This window comes from Nerophis ophidion, unplaced genomic scaffold, assembly GCF_033978795.1.
Source record: "Nerophis ophidion isolate RoL-2023_Sa unplaced genomic scaffold, RoL_Noph_v1.0 HiC_scaffold_230, whole genome shotgun sequence".
NCBI lineage: Eukaryota > Metazoa > Chordata > Actinopteri > Syngnathiformes > Syngnathidae > Nerophis > Nerophis ophidion.
In genome coordinates, this window is record NW_026907152.1 from 48,048 (window position 1) to 70,000 (window position 21,953).

General features: G+C 40.1%; 1 protein-coding gene across 2 annotated transcripts in view; it reads right to left on the reverse strand.

The window, feature by feature from the left end:
• LOC133547880 (cyclin-dependent kinase 6-like) overlaps positions 1–21,953 on the reverse strand; it is a 56,597-nt gene that overhangs the window by 24,877 nt on the left and 9,767 nt on the right. For both annotated transcript variants that reach the window (XM_061893355.1, XM_061893356.1), the window contains exon 3: positions 3,201–3,336. In XM_061893355.1, the coding sequence (XP_061749339.1) occupies positions 3,201–3,336 (136 nt within the window). The remainder of the gene's footprint in view (positions 1–3,200; positions 3,337–21,953) is intronic.

The window sequence follows — 21,953 nt, forward strand, 5'->3', positions numbered from 1 at the left end:
CCTGGTAAATATTGAGACCTGAGGGGCTAAAAAAAAAAAAAAGGACGTGTATGGGAAAGATTAAAATAAAAAGAAAGCGACCGCGGAGGAAGGGTTAATGGCACGTCCAGTTCTGACCTGTGGGCCAATTGTAAGTGAACACTTAAGGGGGGATTTTATCAAGTGAAAGCGATGAAGGGACTTCCTTCTGCTCATAATGATCACGCCGTGTACAAACCCCGTTTCCATATGAGTTGGGAAATGGTGTTAGATGTAAATATAAACAGAATACAATGATTTGCAAATCCTTTTCAAGCCATATTCAGTTGAATATGCTACAAAGACAACATATTTCATGTTCAAACTCCTAAACATTATTTATTTTTGCAAATAATAATTAACTTAGAATTTCATGGCTGCAACACGTGCCAAAGTAGTTGGGAAAGGGCATGTTCACCACTGTGTTACATCACCTTTTCTTTTAACAACACTCAATAAAGGTTTGGGAACTGAGGAAACTAATTGTTGAAGCTTTGAAAGTGGAATTCTTTCCCATTCTTGTTTTATGTAGAGCTTCAGTCCTTCAACAGTCCGGGGTCTCCGCTGTCCTATTTTACGCTTCATAATGCGCCACACATTTTCCATGGGAGACAGGTCTGGACTGCAGGCGGGCCAGGAAAGTACCCGCACTCTTTTTTTTACGAAGCCACGCTGTTGTAACACGTGCTGAATGTGGCTTGGCATTGTCTTGCTGAAATAAGCAGGGGCGTCCATGAAAAAGACAGCGTTTAGATGGCAGCATATGTTGTTTCAAATCCTGTATGTACCTTTCAGCATTAATGGTGCCTTCACAGATGTGTAAGTTACCCATGCCTTGGGCACTAATGCACCCCCATACCATCACACATGCTGGCTTTTACACTTTATGTCGATAACAGTCTGGATGGTTCGCTTCCCCTTTGGTCCGGATGACACGATGTCGAATATTTCCAAAAACAATTTGAAATGTGGACTCGTCAGACCACAGAACACTTTTCCACTTTGCATCAGTCCATCTTAGATGATCTCGGGCCCAGAGAAGCCGGTGGCGTTTCTGGATGTTGTTGATAAATGGCTTTGGCTTTCCATAGTAGAGCTTTAACTTGCACTTACAGATGTGGCGACCAACTGTATTTAGTGACAGTGGTTTTCTGAAGTGTTCCTGAGCCCATGTGGTGATATCCTTTAGAGATTGATGTCGGTTTTTGATAGAGTGCCGTCTGAGGGATGGAAGGTCACGGTCATTCAATGTTGGTTTCCGGCCATGCTGCTTACGTGGAGTGATTTCTCCAGATTCTCTGAACCTTTTGATGATATTATGGAGCGTAGATGTTGAAATCCCTCAATTTCTTGCAATGTCACTTTGAGAAAGGTTGTTCTTAAACTGTTTGACTATTTGCTCACACAGTTGTGGACAAAGGGGTGTACCTCGCCCCATCCTTTCTTGTGAAAGACTGAGAAGCTGCTTTTATAGCCAATCATGGCACCCACCTGTTCCCAATTAGCCTGCACACCTGTGGGATGTTCCAAATAAGTGTTTGATGGGCATTCCCTAAACTTTATCAGTATTTATTGCCACCTTTCCCAACTTCTTTGTCACATGTTGCTGGCATCAAATTCTAAAGTTAATGAATATTTGCAAAAAAAAAATGTTTATCAGTTGTCTTTGTAGCATATTCAACTGAATATGGCTTGAAAAGGATTTGCAAATCATTGTATTCTGTTTATATTTACATCTAACACCATTTCCCAACTCACATGGAAACAGGGTTTGTAATTGGAAATAGGAAACTGACATCCGCGTTATTTCACACAATCTCAAGGCTCATTTTCTCAGCTCCCATCCTGACCATGGGAAGACGGAGGGAAATCAGGCAGCCTTTAATTAGCCAGCTGGTAGTGTTGCTGTTGCAGAGAACTGCAGCCTGCTCTTGGAAGTCTTTTGGTCAGAGCGACACAGACGTTGGTCACGCAAGCCCACAGCGGATTAGCAAATATTTCCTTTCATTTTTAAAATAGTGCTAACTCAAACCTTGACTTTGCCTCAGTTCAGCTTCAGTAGTTTGACAAATGTCACACTCTACTTCAGGGGTCTCAAACACGCGGCGAGACCTCATTTTGTGGCCCCCACCTTAATATGAAAGTTTAATGTTAGCGCGGCCCGCGAGTTTCATATGAATGGTGCTTGACAGTGTTGTGTTATTTGGCTCCAAAATGGCTCTTTCAACGTTCTGGGTTGCCTAGCCCTGCATTAGTGGAAAAGCGGCAAATGAGTGAAAGCGACAGAGACGTTGCCATGGAGACGAGGGTTTTCTTCCGTGCCTGGCTGCAGTCACACCGCGACACCTGTCCGTCTGTAATAACAGTTCCCGATAACCTGGACCAATTCTAACCACTATGGACTGGACTCTCACTATTATGTTAGATCCACTATGGACTGGACTCTCACTATTGTGTTGGATCCACTATGGACTGAACTCTCACTATTATGTTAGAATTTCACAATATTATGTTAGACCCACTCAACGTCCATTGCTTTCGGTCCTCTAGATATTTGTGATTTAGGGCTGTATAAATAAAATTGATTGAAACCGTTATTTGTTTTTACTTGATTGTATTGTTTAATTTGCATCGCCTGACACGATGAACACTACATATATTTCTATAGAACACTCGGGGGGACTCTCACTTTTTTGCGCTCGCTATCCTGGTACTTTCCCGGCTGTTGTTCGCCGTGTTGCTGTAGTGAGGAAAAGCGGAACAACACACAATACGGAAATAACATTATTCTCCATGTGTGGGATAAATAAATACAAAAATATTCCACAACCCCAGACATGTCTTTTTCAAAGCCTGCAGTGAAGAGAAAGGTTAGTGATGAGCAAAGACAATTGCAGGAAAAGTGGGAGATGCAATATTTCTTTGTGGAGCACAGAGATTGTTTGAGACGTGTCGCATTTGCACGGACAAAAGTTGCGGTGCAGGAGAGATAGGATGTGCAAGGTCATTATGCAAGTAGACATCCTGAGGAGTGTGCTACATTTTTTTTAAGAAATCTTTTCTTGCAGCCCAGCCTCACCCAGACTCTGCGTCCTGTGGCCCCCAGGTGAATTGCCTTTGAGACCCTGCTATCTTGTACAAGCAAACTATTGGATGAAGACCAAAAGGTTGGTAGCGATTACCTTAATGGTTTCTGGCGGTACGCCAGGATCAGGGGCCTTCTCTAGGTAGGTGGTCAGGTCTTGGTCCACGTGCTCAAAGACCAGTGTGAGTTTGGTTTCCCGGTTAGTCCGAGACACTGTACACACATCAAATAGCCTGGAAGAAAGAGGACAGGGAGGATCAATACGACTGATCGTGCTCAGCAAACAAAGAGACAACAGCTCGTTGACAAAAAAAGGCTTTTCTTTTTGCATGGGTTTTTCTACAGATAGATGACGATATTACCCTGATACTGTATCTAGGGCTGGGCAATATGGCCTTTTTTTAATACCTCCATCTTTTTAGGCCATGTCACCACACACCATATATATCTGCATATTGTGCCTTAGAATGAAGACTTGATGCATATAATGACAGCAGTATGATGATTCTATGTGTCTACATTCAAACATTCTTCTTCATACTGCATTCATATATGCTACTTTTAAACTTTCATGCAGAGAGGGAAATCACAACTAAAAGTGTATTTATGAAACAGTTATTGGCACAGTGGCACAAACATTCATGTCATTTCCAAACAGAAAGTGCAAGATTGTCAGAGACATTTTAAAACAAGCCATGAGTGCACTTTTGTGCATGATGTCACTAAGATGACATATCAAAACAACACTCAATTAAAGTGCACTTTTTGGACAGAACGCCACTACAATATAATAAAGTGCACTTTTGTGCATGATGTCACTAAGATGACATATCAAAACAACACTCAATTAAAGTGCACTTTTTGTACAGAACACCACTACAATATAATAAAGTGCACTTTTGTGCATGATGTCACTAAGATGACATATCAAAACAACACTCAATTAAAGTGCACTTTTTGTACAGAACGCCACTACAATATAATAAAGTGCACACAAGATATTTCAATAAGTGTCAAGTAAAAACGAGCTGCATAATATGAAATTAAATCGCTATGTGGTAGGTTCCTGCAGACCTTATCTCCTAATGTTGTTCACTATTTTTTTTCATACGGTGTTGATGTGGAAATGGTTGCCTCAAAATAAATCCCTGGCCACAGGAGGAATTTGAGGGCAATAACAAAAGGATTTAAATAAGTAGCAGATAGTAGTTTTTGCCTTTTGTTGACTTATTCTGCACTATTGACTATTCTTTCTTAAAACAATTGTACATAAGAAAATAAAGACTGTTTAAAGGTGAAATTCTGTGTTGATATCGTTAACAAAAAATGCCAATAGAACTCTGCATAAATAAATTGAAACATTTAAAGGTAATACAGACGGTCGATATCGGTAGCAACCCTGATCAGAACATCCTTATCTTGAAGCCTAAACCAATTAGATTGTCAACTAAAATTTCCTGGAAAAACAGGAACTGTATGACATTATACATGTGTCCTTTTATGTCTTTCTGCAAAACTTTTTCTGAAAGAAACTGGTGCTTGGTGAAGAAAAAGTATGTAAGTAAAGAAGAAGTTAACATGAAGTGAACAGACACGTTTCAACCAAGACGCTGTCTAAGCACTTTTGACAAGTTTGTGTTCCCCTTCCTCACATCGGCTTGAATAGGACTCTCAGCTTGTACTGGACTTTGATTCTGTGACCATTTCAGTCTGTTTGTACGCTTTGTATTAGGGTTAGGGTTATATATACATATACACATATACATACAGTATATATACATACATATATGTATGTATATACATATATATATATATATATATATATATATTTACATATATATTTACATATATATATTTACATATATCTATACACATATATATATATATTTACATATATATATATATAGATAGATATATACATATACATACAGTATATACACATATATATATATACATATATTTATACATATATACATACAGTATATATTCATATGTACATACGTATATACATATATTTATACATATATACATACAGTATATATTCATATATACATATATATATACTGTACATGTATACATATACATATATATATATGTTTACATACATACATACATATATTATATATATACACATACATGTATATACACATACATACATACATATATATACACACATATACAAATACATATATATACATAAACATACATATTTGCATAAATACACACATACAAATATACACACACATATAAATATACACACTTATATACATCAATCAATCAATCAATCAATCAACCAATGTTTACTTATATAGCCCTGAATCACTAGTGTCTCAAAGGGCTGCACAAACCACTACGACATCCTCGGTAGGCCCACATAAGGGCAAGGAAAACTCACACCCAGTGGGACGTCGGTGACAATGATGACTATGAGAACCTTGGAGAGGAGGAAAGCAATGGATGTCGAGCGGGTCTAACATGATACTGTGAAAGTTCAATCCACAATGGATCCAACACATTATATATATATATATATATATATATATATAAATATATATATATATATACATATGTATATATATATATATATACACTAGGGGTATGGGTGAGAAAAAAATCGATTCGAATACGAATCGCGATTCTCACGTTGTGCGATTCAGAATCGATTCTTTTTCTTTTTTTAAATCAATTTTTTTTTTTTATTATTATTATTTTTTTTATCAATCCAACAAAACAATACACAGCAATACCATAACAATGCAATCCAAAAGCAAAGCTGAGCCAGCAACACTCAGAACTGCAATAAACACAACAATTGAGAGGAGACACAAACACCACACAGAACAAAACAAAAGTAGTGAAACAAAAATGATTAACAGTATCAATATTAGTTATGATTTCAGCATAGCAGTGATTAAAAATCCCTCATTGACATTATCATTAGACATTTATAAAAATAATCAAAAAGAACAATAGTGTCACAGTGGCTTACACTTGCATGGCATCTCATAAGCTGGACAACACACTGTGTCCAATGTTTTCACAAAGATAAAATAAGTCATAGTTCAAACAAATTTACATTATTGCAATCAGTTGATAAAACATTGTCCTTTACAATTATAAAAGCTTTTTTTTAACAAATCTACTACTCTGCTAGCATGTCAGCAGACTGGGGTAAATCCTGCTGAAATCTATGTATTGAATGAATACACAATCCTTTTCAATTGGGAACAAATCGTTTTTGAATCGAGAATCGCGTTGAATCGCAAAAAAAAACACATATATAATTGAATCGTGACCCCAAGAACCGATATTGAATCGAAGATTTGCAGCCCTAATACACACTATGTATATATACATACATATATATATATATATATATATATATACACATTATATATATATATATATAATTTACACATATATAGAAATACTGTATATATATATATATATACATATATACAGTACATATATATAAACTGTATATATACACACACAGTATATATGTACATATATATATAGTATACATATACATAGTATATATATATATATACATACACAGTATACATATACATAGTATATATATATATATATATATATACACATATACATACACAGTATGCGCGCACACACGCGCGCGCACACACACACACACACGCACACACACACACACACACACACACGTTTTTCTCTCTTAAGAACAAGCATTCTCTGTAGTGGACTTTTGGCCTTTTTTTGCAAAATTGGATGGCTGGAAGTAACTGATAAAAAAAAGAGAGAAGCAAACGTCCACTTCTGGTTCTCAGGAGGATATATTTTTACTATTTTTACCTATTTGTACCCTGTTTTTATTTTGGGATTTGCATAAACCCCAAAAAGTTGCAATCAAAACATGGAGGCATGGCGGAGATATTTATAAAACAATCTTGCCTTCCTTCATACTTCTTCCAAAGCAGTTGTTTTGGAATGTAGCAAATGTGACGTTTTTCCCAAAAGTGAGGTCAGCGGATCTCTCCATATAAAACAGAGATTTCCCCGAAGAGCTTTAGTCAATAAAGACGTGTCGCAGGCCGGCAAAGTCCCCCACTGCCGCACTTTGCCCTCGCCGGCACTACAGCTGGGCTGCAGGTGACGACACATCTGGCAACCACCTGCTCAGACAAGAGTATTCCTAGTCAATCAGTGAACATGCTGCACACATGCACTTTTTCTCACCTGCCAAAATTGTTCCAATAGGGATTTTGGTAAAAGTTATTTCAAAGTTTCTAAGATGGTCCGTTATAAAAAGGAAGAAAGTTGTTAAAACAACCTAAAAACACAAATTAATTAGCTGCATGTTACTCTCGTCAACACCATCCAGTTTGCAGTGACAACTTTTTCAATATCTCTCAGAACCTAAACTGTAAAAACCTTATTTTTACATATGAACAGTTTTCTTTAGGACATTTCCACATGGAATGGATGTGTGCCTTGTATGGCATGTACAGTGGGCCAAGAAAGTATTTAGTCAGCCAGCGATTGTGCAAGTTCTCCCACTTCAAATGATGACAGAGGTCTGTCATTTTCATCATAGGTACACTTCAACTGTGAGAGACACAATGTGAAACAAAAATCCAGGGATTCACACTAGGAATTTTAAAGAATTTATTTGTAAATTATGGTGGAAAATAAAGTCAACCATTCAAAGCTCTCACTGATGGAAGGAGGTTTTGGCTCCAAATCTCACGATACATGGCCCCATTCATTCTTTCCTTAACACGGATCAATCGTCCTGTCCCCTTAGCAGAAAAACAGCCCCAAAGCATGATGTTTCCACCCCCATGCTTCACAGTAGGTATGGTGTTCTTGGGATGCAACTCAGTATTCTTCTTCCTCCAAACACGAGGAGTTGAGTTTATACCAAAATGGATACATGGATGATACAGCAGAGGATTGGGAGAATGTCATGTGGTCAGATGAAACCAAAATAGAACTTTTTGGTATAAACTCAACTGGACCGTTTTTGGAGGGAGAAGATCAAAGATCAAAACCTCCTTCCATCAGTGAGAGCTTTGAATGGTTGACCAAATACTTATTTTCCACCATCATTTACAAATAAATTATTTAAAAATCCCAGAATGTGAATTCCTGGATTTTTTTTCCCCATTCTGTCTGTCACAGTTGAAGTGTACCTATGATGAAAATGACAGACCTCTGTCATCATTTGAAGTGGGAGAACTTGCACAATCGCTGGCTGACTAAATACTTTTTTGCCCCACTGTATGCTGCATCAATAAATAGTATTAATACACCCTAAGAATAAATCTCTCATAGGCTGCATATCCTATAGCAACAACAAACTGCACAATGATATCGCTAAATATTGTTGGAATCTAACCATTGCTCAACAGGGAAGTAGCTCAACATTGAGACTAAACTTCACACCATGAAAACAACTGCAGACGCCAATTTACAGAAATAGCAGAAATATTTGGCTTTCAACCGAACAAGCACTGCAAAAATGTATTGACATATCCTATATACTATCAGTTTGCCCAACAGGCCAAAATTAGTACTGATAAACAACCTCAACATCCATCCATCCATTTTCTACCGCTTATTCCCTTTCGGGGTCGCGGGGGGCGCTGGCGCCTATCTCAGCTACAACGGGCGGAAGGCGGGGTACACCCTGGACAAGTCGCCACCTCATCGCAGGGCCAACACAGATAGACAGACAACATTCACACTCACATTCAAACACTAGGGACCATTTAGTGTTGCCAGTCAACCTATCCCCAGGTGCATGTCTTTGGAAGTGGGAGGAAGCCGGAGTACCCGGAGGGAACCCACGCATTCACGGGGAGAACATGCAAACTCCACACAGAAAGATCCCGAGCCTGGATTTGAACCCAGGACTGCAGGACCTTCGTATTGTGAGGCAGACGCACTAACCCCTCTGCCACCGTGAAGCCACAACCTCAACATGCATTTGTTTATTTATGTACAATACAGGCCAAAAGTTTGGACAAACCTTCTCATTCAATGCCTTTTCTTTATTTTCATGACTATTTACATTGCAGATTGTCACATCAAAACTATGAATGAACACATGTGGAGTTACGTACTTAACAAAAAAAAAAAGGGGGAAATAACCGAAAACATCCATCATTTTCTAGTTTCTTCAAAATAGCCACCCTTTGCTCTGATTACTGATTTGCACACTCTAGGCATTCTCTCCATTAGCTTCAAGCACACCTGTGAAGTGAAGGCCAAGAATCCGGACTGCGAAGACATTGTGAAGTTGACCAAATCCTATAGAATGAACATTTTTAGCCACTGTACCCACATAAAGCTAGTAAAAGCATAGCTTTTTATTATCATTTAAGGCAGTCGAATTCTGAACATCAGTGTTTATAGTTGTGTCAAACTAAGGCCTGGAATCCAGATTGTGAAAGACATTCCGAAGTACAACAAAACCCATACACTATTAAAACTAGTAAATGCATGGCATTTTTTTTTATCATTTAAGGTCATCGAATCTTAAACATCAGTGTTTATTGTTGCGTCAAACTAATCAACAAACTAAGGCCAAGAATCCAAACTGCTAAGACATGGTGAAGTTGACCAAATCCTATGGACTGCACATTTCTAACCACTGTACTCAAATAAAACTAGTAAATGCATAGCTTTTTCTTATTAAAGGCAGTTGAATTCTGAACATCAGTGTTTATTGTAGCGCCAACCTAGGCAACAAATTAAGGCCAAGAATCCAGATTATGTCAGCAGACCTGCCAAAGCGGGGTTTAGGGAAAAGCTAAACAACACAGCTAAGTTGTGTGTCCTCTTCAAAGAACTAAGGAACACAGACCGCATTCCTTAAGCAGCCCTATGACAACTCTTGATGTCTTTCGGGAGCTTTAGAGGGGCAGTGGAAAAAAAGGCAGCACCCTCCATCATGAGAGTAGCTCTTGACAAGACCGATTGGTGACGGTCATCACAGAAGCTTGGAGAAAGTATTTCCGGTACGTCTCTTTAAATCAATGTCTAATATTAGCTCAGGGCACGTGGAAATTGACCAGGACTTTGAAAGCAGCAAAACCCGACATCGATTCTGCCAAATGGGATTTGGGGAAAGTACAAACCCTGTTTCCATAACAGTTGGGAAATTGTGTTAGATGTAAATATAAACAGAATACAATGATTAGCAAATCATTTTCAAGCCATATTCAGTTGAATATGCTACAAAGACAACATATTTCATGTTCAAACTAATACACTTTATTTTATTTTTTACCAATAATAATTAACTTAGAATTTCATGGCTGCAACACGTGCCAAAGTAGTTGGGAAAGGGCATGTTCACCACTGTGTTACATCACCTTTTCTTTTAACAACACTCAATAAACGTTTGGGAACTGAGGAAACTAATTGTTGAAGCTTTGAAAGTGGAATTCTTTCCCATTCTTGTTTTATGTAGAGCTTCAGTCCTTCAACAGTCCGGGGTCTCTGCTGTCCTATTTTACGCTTCATAATGCACCACACATTTTCCATGGGAGACAGGTCTGGACTGCAGGCGGGCCAGGAAAGTACCCGCACTCTTTCACTACGAAGCCACGCTGTTGTAACACGTGCTGAATGTGGCTTGGCATTGTCTTGCTGAAATAAGCAGGGGCGCCCATGAAAAAGACGGCGCTTAGATGGCAGCATATGTTGTTCCAAAACCTGTATGTACCTTTCAGCATTAATGGTGCCTTCACAGATGTGTAAGTTACCCATGCCTTGGGCACTAATGCACCCCCATACCATCACACATGCTGGCTTTTACACTTTGTGTCAAAAAAAGGCTGCATGGTTCGCTTCCCCTTTGGTCCGGATGACACGATGTCGAATATTTCTAAAAACAATTTGAAATGTGGACTCGTCAGACCACAAAACACTTTTCCACTTTGCATCAGTCCATCTTAGATGATCTCGGGCCCAGAGAAGCCAGCGGCGTTTCTGGATGTTGCTGATAAATGGCTTTGGCTTTGCATAGTAGAGCTTTAACTTGCACTTACAGATGTAGCGACCAACTGTATTTAGTGACAGTGGTTTTCTGAAGTGTTCCTGAGCCCATGTGGTGATATCCTTTAGAGATTGATGTCGGTTTTTGATACAGTGCTGTCTGAGGGATGGAAGGTCACGGTCATTCAATGTTGGTTTCCGGCCATGCCGCTTATGTGGAGTGATTTCTCCAGATTCTCTGAACCTTTTGATGATATTATGGAGCGTAGATGTTGAAATCCCTCAATTTCTTGCAATGTCACTTTGAGAAAGGTTGTTCTTAAACTGTTTGACTATTTGCTCACACAGTTGTGGACAAAGGGGTGTACCTCGCCCCATCCTTTCTTGTGAAAGACTGAGCATTTTTTGGGAAGCTGTTTTTATAGCCAATCATGGCACCCACCTGTTCCCAATTAGCCTGCACACCTGTGGGATGTTCCAAATAAGTGTTTGATGAGCATTCCTCAACTTTATCAGTATTTATTGCCACCTTTCCTAACTTCTTTGTCATGTGTTGCTGGCATCAAATTATAAAGTTAATGATTATTTGCACAAAAACTAAAGTTTATGAGTTTGAACATGAAATATGTTGTCTTTGTAGCATATTCAACTGAATATGGCTTGAAAAGGATTTGCAAATCATTGTATTCCGTTTATTTTTACATCTAACACCATTTCCCAACTCATATGGAAACGGGGTTTGTACGAGTAAGAGGAACCCAGTGTGTGACATTAGTAGGGTGTTTAAAGTGGTAGCACTTAAAGAAAAGACAAAATGTCTCCTTTTCAGGCCTCTCCAGCAAGCTGTCAGGTGTCCCTGCCAACACTCTTGTAAGCCGAGGACTTGGAAATGCTGGAGTCAGTGCGACTATGAAAGAGAGGTGATTCGTTCAAGGTATTAGTGCCGTGTGTGATGTCACAGAATAGATGACGGCGGCGCCCTCCTCTTGAAGCGTCGGGGTTAAACGCCCCTCACAGCTCGATTGTTGGCCGACAATGGGGGCTCTCGGCAGACACTGAACATGTGGAATGAATAATGGAGCTCATTACAAACATCCAGGGGTTGCCTGGAGTCTCACAGGAGGCCCACAATGCACCCTTCCTGGGCCTGAGCTCATTGGCTACGGTTTGGGGGCTAAACTGGATGGGGGGGGGGGTTAGTTGCTGCCACCAGTTCAGAGAGTTGTAAATGATGGCAACAAACACTTTAAACTTCTGCTTTCCTAGTGACAGATTTAACTACTAAATGTATGCATGTGGCCAAGAAAAAATAGAATTCATTAGGACAAAACTATTATCCTTAACTAGTCACTGATGCTGTGGGGAATTATTGTTGGAGGCAATAATGTGAGAGCCAAGTAGGGCTGGGCGATATATGGAATATACTCGATATATCGCCGGTTTGTCTCTGTGCGACTATATGGTGATATTCAAGATTCAATATTCAAGATTGTTTATTGTCATATGCACAATTAAACAGACAGTTTGCCGTACAATGAAAATCTTACTTTGCTAGTCCACCCTTCAACAAGTCACACGGTACTTCGCTAAAAAGTAAAAATAAAAATGTATATACAAGGCAGAGTAAGTAACAAAACATTATTGCACATTCTGATTGACAGTCAACAGCACCTTGGGTCACAGCAGCAGTTAAAGAGTCTTTAGTGATCAAAGGTGAAAGGTGTCTACAGTGATGGTTCACAGTTTGGGGGTGGACAAGGTAGCTGTCTTTTGTTCAAAAAGACAAAAGTAAAGACGGGGAGGGAGCTAGCATTCACAAGTTAGCATTCACAAGCCTGATGGCCTGTGGGAAACAACTGTTTGTCAGTCTGGTAGTCCTGGATTTCAGGCCCCTGTATGGTCTGCCTGATGGTAGGAGGCTGAAGAGACTGTGTACTGTCCTTGATGATGATGTGTGCTCTCCTGGTGGCCCTGGTAGACTACATGTCCTGTAGTGAGGGGAAGGCTGCTCCTGATATGTACTGAGGAGTTTTAATCACTCGCTGGAGTGCCTTCCTGTCCTTAGCAGTGCAGTTTCCATACCAGACCGTGATTGAGCTGGTAAGGACACTCTCAACCGTACTTATATAGAAGTTGCTGAGAATTTTTGGTGGCATGCCAAATTTTCTCAGCCTTCTTAGGAAGTACAGTCGCTGCTGGGCTTTCTTTAATGTTTGTTGGGTGTTGTGATCCCAGGTGAGGTCCTCGCTGTTGTGGGTCCAGAGGAATTTAAAGGTTTTCACCCTGTCCACCTTTGTCCCCCCCTAAGTACAAAGGTGTGTACTGTGCACTCCTTCTCCGTGGGTCAATAATCATCTCCTTGGTCTTGTCAGGATAATAATCTCTCCTTGAACACAGACACCAGGCCACCAGTTCCGCTACCTCCCTTCTGTACGCTGCCTCAGCTCCCCCGGTGATCAGTCCGACGACCGTAGTATCATCCGCAAACTTTATGGTACTGGTGTTGTTCTGGGAGGCCACACAGTCATGTGTGAAGAGGGTGTACAATAGGGGGCTCAGCACGCAGCCTTGGGGGGTCCCTATGCTTAGAAACTTTGTGCCTGATGTCTGGTTGCCGATTTTGACTGACTGGGGCCGGTTTGTGAGAAAGTTCAGGACCCAGTCACAGAGAGTTGGTGTCAGACCAACAGTGAGAAGTTTAGCAGTGAGTTTTTGTGGGATGACTGTGTTAAAAGCAGAGCTGTAGTCGATGAATAATAGCCTGGCATAGGTGTCCTTGCCCTCTAAGTGGGTGAGGGTGGTGTGGATGACGATGTTGACTGCATCCTCAGTGGATCGGTTCTGCCGGTAGGCAAACTGTAAAGGGTCCAGTGTGTCTGGGATGGTCTTCTTGATGTGGGACAAGACTATCCCCTCGAAACACTTCATCACTATGGGGGTGAGTGCAACAGGGCGATAGTCATTCAGACAGGTCACAGTGTTTTTCTTTGGCAGGGGCACGATGGTGGTGGTCTTGAAGCAGGTGGGCACAACAGCTTGTGTTAGTGACAAGTTGTATATGTCAGCAAGTACGTCAGCCAGCTCTGATGAACACACCCTGAGGGCCTGGTCAGGGATGTTGTCTCGGCCGGCTGCCTTCCGTGGGTTTGTTCTCCTCAGAACTGTACGTACCTCTGCTGTTGTCACAGTGAGTGGTGGGTCCTGCGTGCGCTCTGTGGTCAGAACCCCTCTCTGTTGGTTGGTGTTGAGGACCTCGAAGCGGGCGTAGAACTCATTCAGCTCATCTGGCAGTGAGCGTTGGCTGTTTGTGACCCCCCTGCTCCCCTGCTTGTAGTCTGTGATGTGTTGCAGGCCTTGCCACATGCGCCGGGAATCTGTGGTGGAGTAGAATCCCTCCAGCTTTTGTCTGTATTGTCCCTTGGCCTCGCTGATGGATTTACGCAGGTCATATCTGGCCTTCTTGTAGTCCTCAGCGTTGCCTGAGACAAATGCAATGGAGCGGGCATGTAGCTTGGAGCGAACATCACAGTTAATCCAGGGTTTTTGGTTTGGGTATATCTTGTATTGTTTTGGGGAACAATATTTTCCACACATGTGCTGATGTAGCCAGTTACACTGGAAGCATATTCCTCTATGTCCACAGTACCATCCTCCCTCTGAGCAGCAGTTTTGAACATGTCCCAGTCTGTACTCCCAAAGCAGTCCTGAAACACTAGTTCAGTGTCTTCATTCCACACTTGAACAGTTTTTTCTCACTGGGGGGGCTTGCTTGAGGCCCTGTCTGTACGCTGGATATAGAAAAGCTGAGATGTGATCAGATAGTCCAAAGTGTGGTCTGGGTGCAGCTTTGTAGGCTCCCCTTACATTGCAGTATACTTGGTCCAGAGAGTTTCTTTCCCTTGTAGGAAAGTTCACATATTGATGGTATTTCGGGAGGACACTCTTTAGGTTGCGGTGGTTAAAATCCCCAGCTACCGTGAACGCAGCATCAGGGTGTGCGGTCTCTTGTTTACTGATGAAGTCATGCAGCAGCTTGAGCGCTGAAGTGGAGTGCGCCCGTGGCGGGATGTAAACAGACCGTACAAACACTGCACTGAACTCCCTTAGCAGGTAAAAAGGTCTGAATTTCAATGTTGTCCGAGCAGTGTCTTTCAACCACCTGTACGTCCGAGCACCAGCGGTTACTCACGTAAACACAGACGCCGCCGTCTCCTCTCACCTTTCTTGAAGCCTTAGTCCTGTCTCCACGGTAGACTGAGCGCGTTGCGAGCTGGATAGCAGAGTTTGGGATGCTGTCCGAAAGCCAGGTTTGCGTGAAAATAAGAGCACAGCATTCTCTCAGTTCACGCTGGGACTCATCCAGCTTGTTGTCGAGCGAGCGCACGTTAGCTAGCAGCAGGCTAGGAAGTGGTGGTCGTGTAGCTCTAGCCTTTGGCCTAGCATGTAGCCCCGCTCTCTTCCCGCGCCGCCTTGTTGTTGTTGTTGTTGTTTTGTGGTTAGCTGGCTCTCGTCGTAGCAGAAAGTTGAAGTCCGTCAGACTATAAGTGAGCTCATGGTGAGCTTTTCCCATGTCCAGAAGTGCATCTCTGTTATATCTCACTGTTGCGTGCAAAAACTTTGCCTTTAGGATGCAAATTAGTACTGAAATAAACAAAAACGTAAATGTTGTCGGGAGGACGACGCAAAGACGTCAGCCACGGGGTGATATTGGAGTATACTTTCAGCTGCTGGCATTACACTACAGACTCTTCTCACTCTTTCTTGTCTCTCCTTCTCACAGAGACGTAAACAAGCGCACCTTCTCACATACGTCACATACGTATACGCCCTCGAGGAGCAGAGAGGTAGCTGCATGGGTAAGGTTAGCTGTGGTGCGAGTGCTAATACGAGAGAAAGAAGGTAACCAAAAAGGAAGAATTAATTCCCAAGAAAAACAGCAGGGGGTCCGTCGTCTGGCGGTGGTTTGGCTTCAAGTGGGAAGATGTCGAACAGACAACCGTAATTTGTCAAGTGTGGGGCAAAAAAAGTGTTGCTACAATAAAAATATTACTGCTAATATGTAGCATCATTTGAAAAGTCACCCGCTGGAGCAGACCTGGGCAATTTAAGGACCGGGGGCCACATGCAGCCCGTTAAGCTTTTCCATATGGCCTAGCGGACATTGACAAAAAAAATGTTTTCAGATCTTCAAGATGTAAAGTGTAGCTGCCATTATGATGTGCACTCATCTTTTCTAATGACCGTAAGTCTTCAACTGTACTAAGTATTTCAATGGTTCCGCCCGATTGTAGCTGAGATAGGCACCAGCGCCCCCCGCCACCCCAAAGGGAATAAGCGGTAAAAAATGGATGGATGGATGGAATCTGCGCTTATGGATGATGTACTAGTTACTATAGTCATCTATTTACTTACTATGGTCATTTAATTAGTTACTATAGTCATCTAATTAGTTACTATAGTCATCTAATTAGTTACTATTGTCATTTAATTAATTACTATGGTCATCTAATTAGTTACTATGGTCATCTAATTAGTTACTATTGTCATCTAATTAATTACTATGGTCATCTAATTAGTTACTATGGTCATCTAATTAGTTACTATGGTCATCTAATTAGTTACTATGGTCATCTAATTAGTTACTATGGTCATCTAATTAGTTACTATAGTCATCTAATTAGTTACTATTGTCATTTAATTAATTACTATGGTCATCTAATTAGTTACTATGGTCATCTAATTAGTTACTATTGTCATTTAATTAATTACTATGGTCATCTAATTAGTTACTATGGTCATCTAATTAGTTACTATGGTCATCTAATTAGTTACTATGGTCATCTAATTAGTTACTATGGTCATCTAATTAGTTACTATGGTCATCTAATTAGTTACTATGGTCATCTATTTCACAGCAGCTCAGACGAGGCATCAAGCAGTGTGGGTGGGGTGCTTTTCCACAGACGCCGAAGGAGATTTTCATAACAAAGTTCTAAAGCTTAGTCATATATCAGCTATATCAGATTGTAGGTGGATTTATTTTGTACCATTCACGTTCATGTTTCACTGTTTGTTGCATTTTTGTTGTGTTTCACTTGATTGTAAAATATGTCGATTGAAAGGGGGTGTGACATTCAGATTTTGTCAATATTCAGTGTTTTATCATTAATAGAAAAATGTAATATTCCATTACGTTTTTTAAGGCGGTCTGTCATAAGGTTTTTAGCATGCAATCAGACATTATTGTGAGGTTTTGTATTCGTGTTCCTAAAAATAGATATACCGGCCCCCAGTCACATTTTTTTTTTTCTAAATGTGGCCCTCGAGTCAAAATAATGAAGAGAATGAAGAGTGTTTGAAACTCCGCATGTCAACATCTCTGTTCGGTGCCACACCCACAAAATGCAGAGGCAACCATTTCCAGATCAACACCGTATGAAAAAAATAGTCAACAACAGGCGATAATGTCGGCAGGAACCTACCACATAGTGAAGGACATACACTATTAGATGTCCTATTATGCAGCTCATTTTTATTTGACACTTATTGAAATATCTTGTGTGACATCATGCACAAAAGTGCAATTTATTAGTTTTAATTGTTGTAGTGACGTTCTGTACAAAAAGTGCACTTTCATCTTAGTGACATCATGCACAAAAGTGCACTCATAGCTTGTTTTAAAATGTCTCTGACAATCTTGCACTTTCTGTTTGGAAATGACATGAATGTTTGTGCCACTGTGCCAATAACTGTTTCATAAATACACTTTTAGGTGTGACTTCCCTCTCTGCATGAAAGTTTAAAAGTAGCATATATGAATGCAGTATGAAGAAGAATGTTTGAATGTAGACACATAGAATCATCATACTGCTGTCATTATATGCATCAAGTCTTCATTCAAGGCCAAGGCCAAATATGCAGATATATATGCTGTATCGCGATATGGCCTAAAAATAGAGATATAAATAAAAGGCCATATCGCCCAGCCCTACCAGCAACCACATAATTTAAGCACTGTGGGATGAATAAAGTATTTTATATCCTTATTGACATAATTTTGCTCACACTGTAAAGTATGAAATTAGGGATGTGACAATATAAAAATGTCATATTTAGGTTATTTTGACCAGAATTATCACGGTTATTGTTAAATGTGCTAAAAAAAACCACTAAAATATATATTTTAACTTTTTTTTTTTTTTTAATAACTAAACCAAACAATCACACAATATACTTTCTTGGTAGAGGAAACTGAATATTTATCTGGCTTCATAATAGCAATGTTATTTTCATCATTGTGCCTGAATATGTTTATATTCTTCCATTTCAATTGGTATACGTTTTAGAATGTTCTTTTTTTAATAAAGGACGATCACTTCCTTTTTATGTGGCGTCACGCAAGTTCACTTCCTGTTGAACACACCTCTGATCATTTGGTGCTAAGACTCCATGTTCTTGATGTTGACAGTGAATACTGTATCTTAGTTGTTCATGTGTTCATACAAGTATACATTTTTAAACACTTGTTTATTGCATTTTAGACATACACAGTACAGAAATACAATTAAGCACATGTCAAATGGTATTTTTGTTCTCGCCAAAAAAGGTGACACGCAAAAATGATACATCAAATAAAAAACATGCATCAGTCAAATACAGTTGTGATCAAAATTATTCAACCCCCACACAATTTCGGTGTTTTAGCAAGTTGGACATTTATTCCGTATTTTGTTTATAGTCATATCAAATAAAGATGTGTCAAATAGACAAATGCAACTTCAATTGTAACACTGTATTTTACAAAATAGCAAAAAAGGACATTTTTCTTAATATCTCATTGACAAAATGATTGAAGTCCCTAGTTCCATGCATCTTTAGTACTTAGTAGAACAGTAATGACATCCTTCAAAGGTGATACACAAGCTTCTTGCAAGCATCTACAGGTATTTGAGCCCATTCCTCTTGGGCAAAGGCCTCCAGTTCATTCATATTCTTGGGCTTGTGTGCTGCAACTGCCTTCTTCAAGTCCCACCACAGCATTTCTAGAGGATTTAGGTCTGGCCACTCCAGAGTCTTCCAGCACTTCTTCTGATGTTGATTTGGAGGTATGCTTGGGATCCTTGTCCTGTTGGAAGGCCCAACGTCTCCCAAGCCTCAGCTTCCTCACTGACTTCATGACATTTGCAGCTAATATATCCTGCTAGGAAATAGAATTCATAATGCCTTGAACGCGCTGGAGATTCCCGCTACCTGAGGCAGAGAAACAGCCCCAGAGCATGATTGACCCCCCACCATGCTTAACAGTAGGCAAGGTGTTCTTCTCTTTGTAAGCTTCATTTTTTTTCTCCAGACATAACATTGATTCATAGGCCCAAAGAGTTCCACTTTTGTCTCATCACTCCATAGAACAGTTTCCCAAAACCTTTGGGGTTTGTCCAGATGATTTTTGGCATACTAGAGTCTATTTTTCTTGTGCCTGGTAGTCAGAAGTGGGGTGCGCCTGGGAGTTCTGGCATGGAGGCCTTCATCTCGTAGTGCGCGCCTTATTGTCTGGGACGAAACCTGCGTTCCCCCCTCTGCAATGTCCTGTTGTAGTTCTTCAGCTGTTACCCGGGGGTTTTTCACCAATGTACGCACACAGCATCCTCTTTCTACCACGCCCAGGTAGTGTTTCCACTGTGCCTTTAGCTTTAAACTTGCAAATTATGCTCCCAACTGTGTCTCTTGGAATGTGTAATGTCTGCTATTTTCTTATATCCATATCCTTTCTTATGAAGAGAAATTACCTCCTCTCTTGACTTCTTTGACAACTCCCTGGACTTCACCATGTTGCAAATACACCATTGACCATCTACAACAGGGGTACGGAACCTATGGCTCTAGAGCCAGATGTGGCTCTTTTGATGACTGCAAATGGCTCTCAGATAAATCTTAGCTGACATTGCTTAACACGGTAAGTAATGAATAATTCCTCTGTTAATCACAGTGTCAAAAATAAGGTTCAAAATATAAAACATTCTCATGCATTTTAATCCATTCATACGGTTTCTACCGCACCTGTTCAAGAAGTCACATTAAGGGTAAGAATTATTTTATTTATTGTTGGTTAGCTTCAGAATAACAATGTTATTAAAAAGAATAAGAGACTTATTATACTCTAAAAATGTTGGTCTTACTTAAAAATGCGCACATTTAGTTGTATTCAGAGTTAAATTTTTTTATTTTATGGCTCTCACGGAAATACTTTTTAAAATATTTGGCTTGTATGGCTCCCTCAGCCAAAAAGGTTCCCGACCCCTGATCTACAAGAAGCTGAGTGTCACAGTCTTTTTCAATCAGTTTAATTGTTGCTCGTTATGGTTTTAATCACATTTACAGGTGTTTTCAACACCTGGTTGAAAAGACCGTATTCAAATTCTGTCCTTAAGAGTTAGGATCTTCAAGGGGTTGAATAATTTTGTCAATGAGATATTAAGTGAAATGACACTGTTTGGTATGTTACAAAATATAATGTTGTAATTGAAGTTGCATTTGTCTATTTGACGCATCTTTATTTGATATGACTATAAACAAATTACGGAATAAATGTCCATCTTGCTAAAACACCAAAATTGTGTGGGGGTTGAATAATTTTGATCACAACTGTATTGACATGAAGCCAAAGTGTGAGGACTCTTCTTCGGCATGGTAAACCGGTGTGGTTCTTCCAAGGTTGTGTCGAAGCAGAACGCAGCAAAGGTAAGATAGAAATGGATTTATTAAATAGTAAAAAGGCTAGGAACAAAAACACTGGTGTAAAGAGAAGGCAAACAAAAGACGCTAACATGAAAGCTAGGATAACACTAGGACACTAAAACATGGCTCGAGAGCACAAACGAGAAAACCAATCATCAGTATGAAAACTGGAATAAAGAAGTGGCATAGCATGAGAGCTAGCGAGAAAATACATACGGTAGAAGGATGAGAGTCGTCACGGTTGCACGTAGGCAAATTAGGATCCGAGAATGAATAACGAAAAAGGGCGAGTTTAAATAAGGGAGGTGATTAGAAGACACAGGTGTGCGTGGATAACAAGGGGCAGGTGAACTAATGAGCTACAATGGTGACAGACTAAACAGGAAATAAAGACGTCAAACAGGGTGATACAAAATTGGAACAATAAAACATAATATGGGAAGATCAGAGTACGGATCTTAACACAAAGACAACTGCAAGACATACTGTGACATTTCTTAATGAGGAAATACATGAATGTCTCTTGTTTTCATGTCCATCATTTGATCAACTTGTGGTTCTCAAGCACGGTTTTTCGAACATTTTAATGTGATTTTCATTATTATGGTTTATCGTTACATCCCTAAATGTAATTAACAGGAATACTAGGAACATTTTGTTGATACTTTCACATCAATCAATCAATGATTATTTATATAGCCCTAAATCACAAGTGTCTCAAAGGGCTGCACAAACCACAACGACATCCTCGGTAGAGCCCACATAAGGGCAAGGAGAACTCACACCCAATTGGACGTTGGTGAAAATGATGACTATGAGAAACCTTGGAGAGGACCTCATAAGGGACCGAAAGCAATGGATGTCGAGCGGGTCTAACATGATACTGTAAAAGTTCAATCCATAGTGGATCCAACACAACCATGAGAGTCCAGTCCAAAGTGGACAAAGTAGTAAAATTCTGGCGACTGGGCAGCCTGTCCATTTTCTACCGCCTGTCCCTTTCAGGGTGACGGGGGGGTGCTGGAGTCTATCTCAGCTGCATTCGGGTGACTGGGCAGCCATTTAAAAAAATATTTTTTACCGTAACATCTGACTTCTTTTTTTTTTTTTTCACATTCAACTAAGAACATAAAGA